Raw genomic sequence first — 2,258 nt, 5'->3', positions numbered from 1 at the left:
CAGGGCAAACTCCTACATCCAACGCCACTGTCGCCCCGATTAGGTGTGTCCTAATGTTTTCCATGGGTATCAAATGGAACACTCTGCTGTACCTCTCTAAAAATGATAGGTGAGCGCAGACAGGAGGCCTCTGATTGGTCAGATCTACATCCGCTCTACGCTATGCGTATTTCCTGTTTGGTTCCTTGTTCTGTTTGTATAACCGCCATTGTGGAAAACGACTGGTGAAGGAAGTAGCCACATCGTTTACGACTCGTTCTGCACGCCACAAGGTCAGCACATATACACCTCCATAACCGGAGGAGTAACACGCAACCCACCAACAATCACAGCTAGTTCCTGATTGGCCCTCTGGTGTTGAGGCGTGGAATAACAGCGCAGAGAACGCTTCAATACTGGGCAGAAATCTAAAATATCTGCGTCAAGCTGCAGGAGGAGAAGCAGCCTTTAGTTGGACTAAACTTAAAATATGCAGGTGATGCTGTCCTTATGTAATTATTTATTCAATAATTGATTGGACGGACGGACAGACGGATGGATGGATGGATGGACGGACGGACAGACGGACGGACAGATGGATGGACGGATGGACAGACGGATGGACAGATAGATGGACGGATGGACAGACGGACAGACAGACGGATGGACGGACGGATAGACGGACAGACAGACGGACGGACGGACGGACAGACGGATGGACGGACAGACAGATGGACAGACAGACAGACAGACAGACAGACAGACGGACGGACGGATGCATGGACAGATGGGCGGACGAATAGACAGACAGACAGACGGACGGATGGACAGACGGATGGATAGATGGACGGATGGATGGATGGATGGACGGATGGATGGATGGACGGACGGACAGACGGATGGACAGACAGACAGACAGACAGACGGACGGACGGATGCATGGACAGATGGGCGGACGAATAGACAGACAGACAGACGGATGGACAGACGGATGGATAGATGGACGGATGGATGGATGGACGGACGGACAGACGGATGGACAGACAGACAGACGGACGGACAGACGGATGGACAGACAGACAGACGGACGGACAGACGGATGGACGGACAGACGGATGGATGGATAGATGGACGGATGGATGGACAGATGGACGGATGGATGGACAGATGGACGGACGGACGTCATGGTAACACAGGGGCGGGTCTTACCCTCAAACAGGAAGGTTTCATTCCAGTGGGGGTTCAGGTTCTTCCGCTTCACCTTGGTCTCCAGCTTGTGCTTCTTGTCAGGCAGCAGGTAGATTTTGACGAACGGGTCTGAGGTTCCGGAGAAGTCCTTGGCTGGTAGATCCTGACCTTTGAGCACTTTGACAGTCAGGGTTGTATTCTGGAAGCTGTAGCCTATGCTGAACTGGATGCGGCCCAGCTTTTCACTGACCGGCCCTTCACCGTCATCATCCTCTGAACCGGGGGACAACTGCAAGGCCAAGAGGTAGAGCCATGAATGTCAAAGGTCAAATCTCCAGGAAGAGCATAGAAGGTCAAAGCTAGAGCCAAGGGCACACACTTCCTGTTTCACCCAGACAGAGAGGCTGCAGAGGGACACATTTCATCACGGCACAGATTGGTCTGACGGTAAGAAGACTTGGAGAGTTTAATTTCCTTACTAATGTTCTTAAGAGGCAGCAGGTGCTCAGATTGAAGATATGGAGCTTTAGACCACCCGCTCTCTCTCACAGCCACTCTGACTGCTTCATCATAGCTCTACGCTAAAAGGAAGCTATCAGATAAAAGCAGCAGGGAGCGAGAGAATGAGAGAGAGAGAGCAGGAGACGAACAGCAGAAAGCTCAGGGAGAGAGAAATGCAAACAGTCGGGAAAAGCACCGCTGTTCATTTACTCACACACACCAGTCCCAATGTCCTCTATACTGGTTATTTATTTATTATCACATGTTAGAGAAATACACATTTAAATATATTGTGTGGGCAACCAGCCTACACTGCAGGAAGCCTTTATGCAAACACCAGCAGTAACCAATTAAAAATCATCCGAATATAGAAAATCATCAGCCAGTAAATGTCCAGATTTCAATTATAATCTATTTCTTTAAACTGAATTTAACACTGAAATAAAATGAGGTGTTTTATATGTTATATATTGAATAAAATGTTTAAAATCTAAAGTGTTTTTTTTGAAGTAGAGAACAACAATCGTTCAGTTTGGTTTATAGATAATTTCCTGATTCCCATATTTTCTCAAACCCCTGAACTGATGGTT

General features: G+C 48.3%; 1 protein-coding gene across 1 annotated transcript in view; it reads right to left on the bottom strand.

Moving 5' to 3' along the window:
* Positions 1–2,258, bottom strand: part of LOC107096147 — a 162,730-nt gene that overhangs the window by 6,562 nt on the left and 153,910 nt on the right. Inside the window, exon 9 of the mRNA XM_015392663.1 lies at positions 1,189–1,456. Coding sequence (XP_015248149.1) covers positions 1,189–1,456 — 268 coding nt within the window. The remainder of the gene's footprint in view (positions 1–1,188; positions 1,457–2,258) is intronic.

The sequence above is a fragment of the Cyprinodon variegatus genome, unplaced genomic scaffold (assembly GCF_000732505.1).
Source record: "Cyprinodon variegatus isolate N-32 unplaced genomic scaffold, C_variegatus-1.0 Scaffold602, whole genome shotgun sequence".
Taxonomy (NCBI): Eukaryota; Metazoa; Chordata; class Actinopteri; order Cyprinodontiformes; family Cyprinodontidae; genus Cyprinodon; species Cyprinodon variegatus.
Note: the sequence above shows the minus strand (reverse complement) of the source record. Positions and strands in the feature narration are given on the sequence as shown.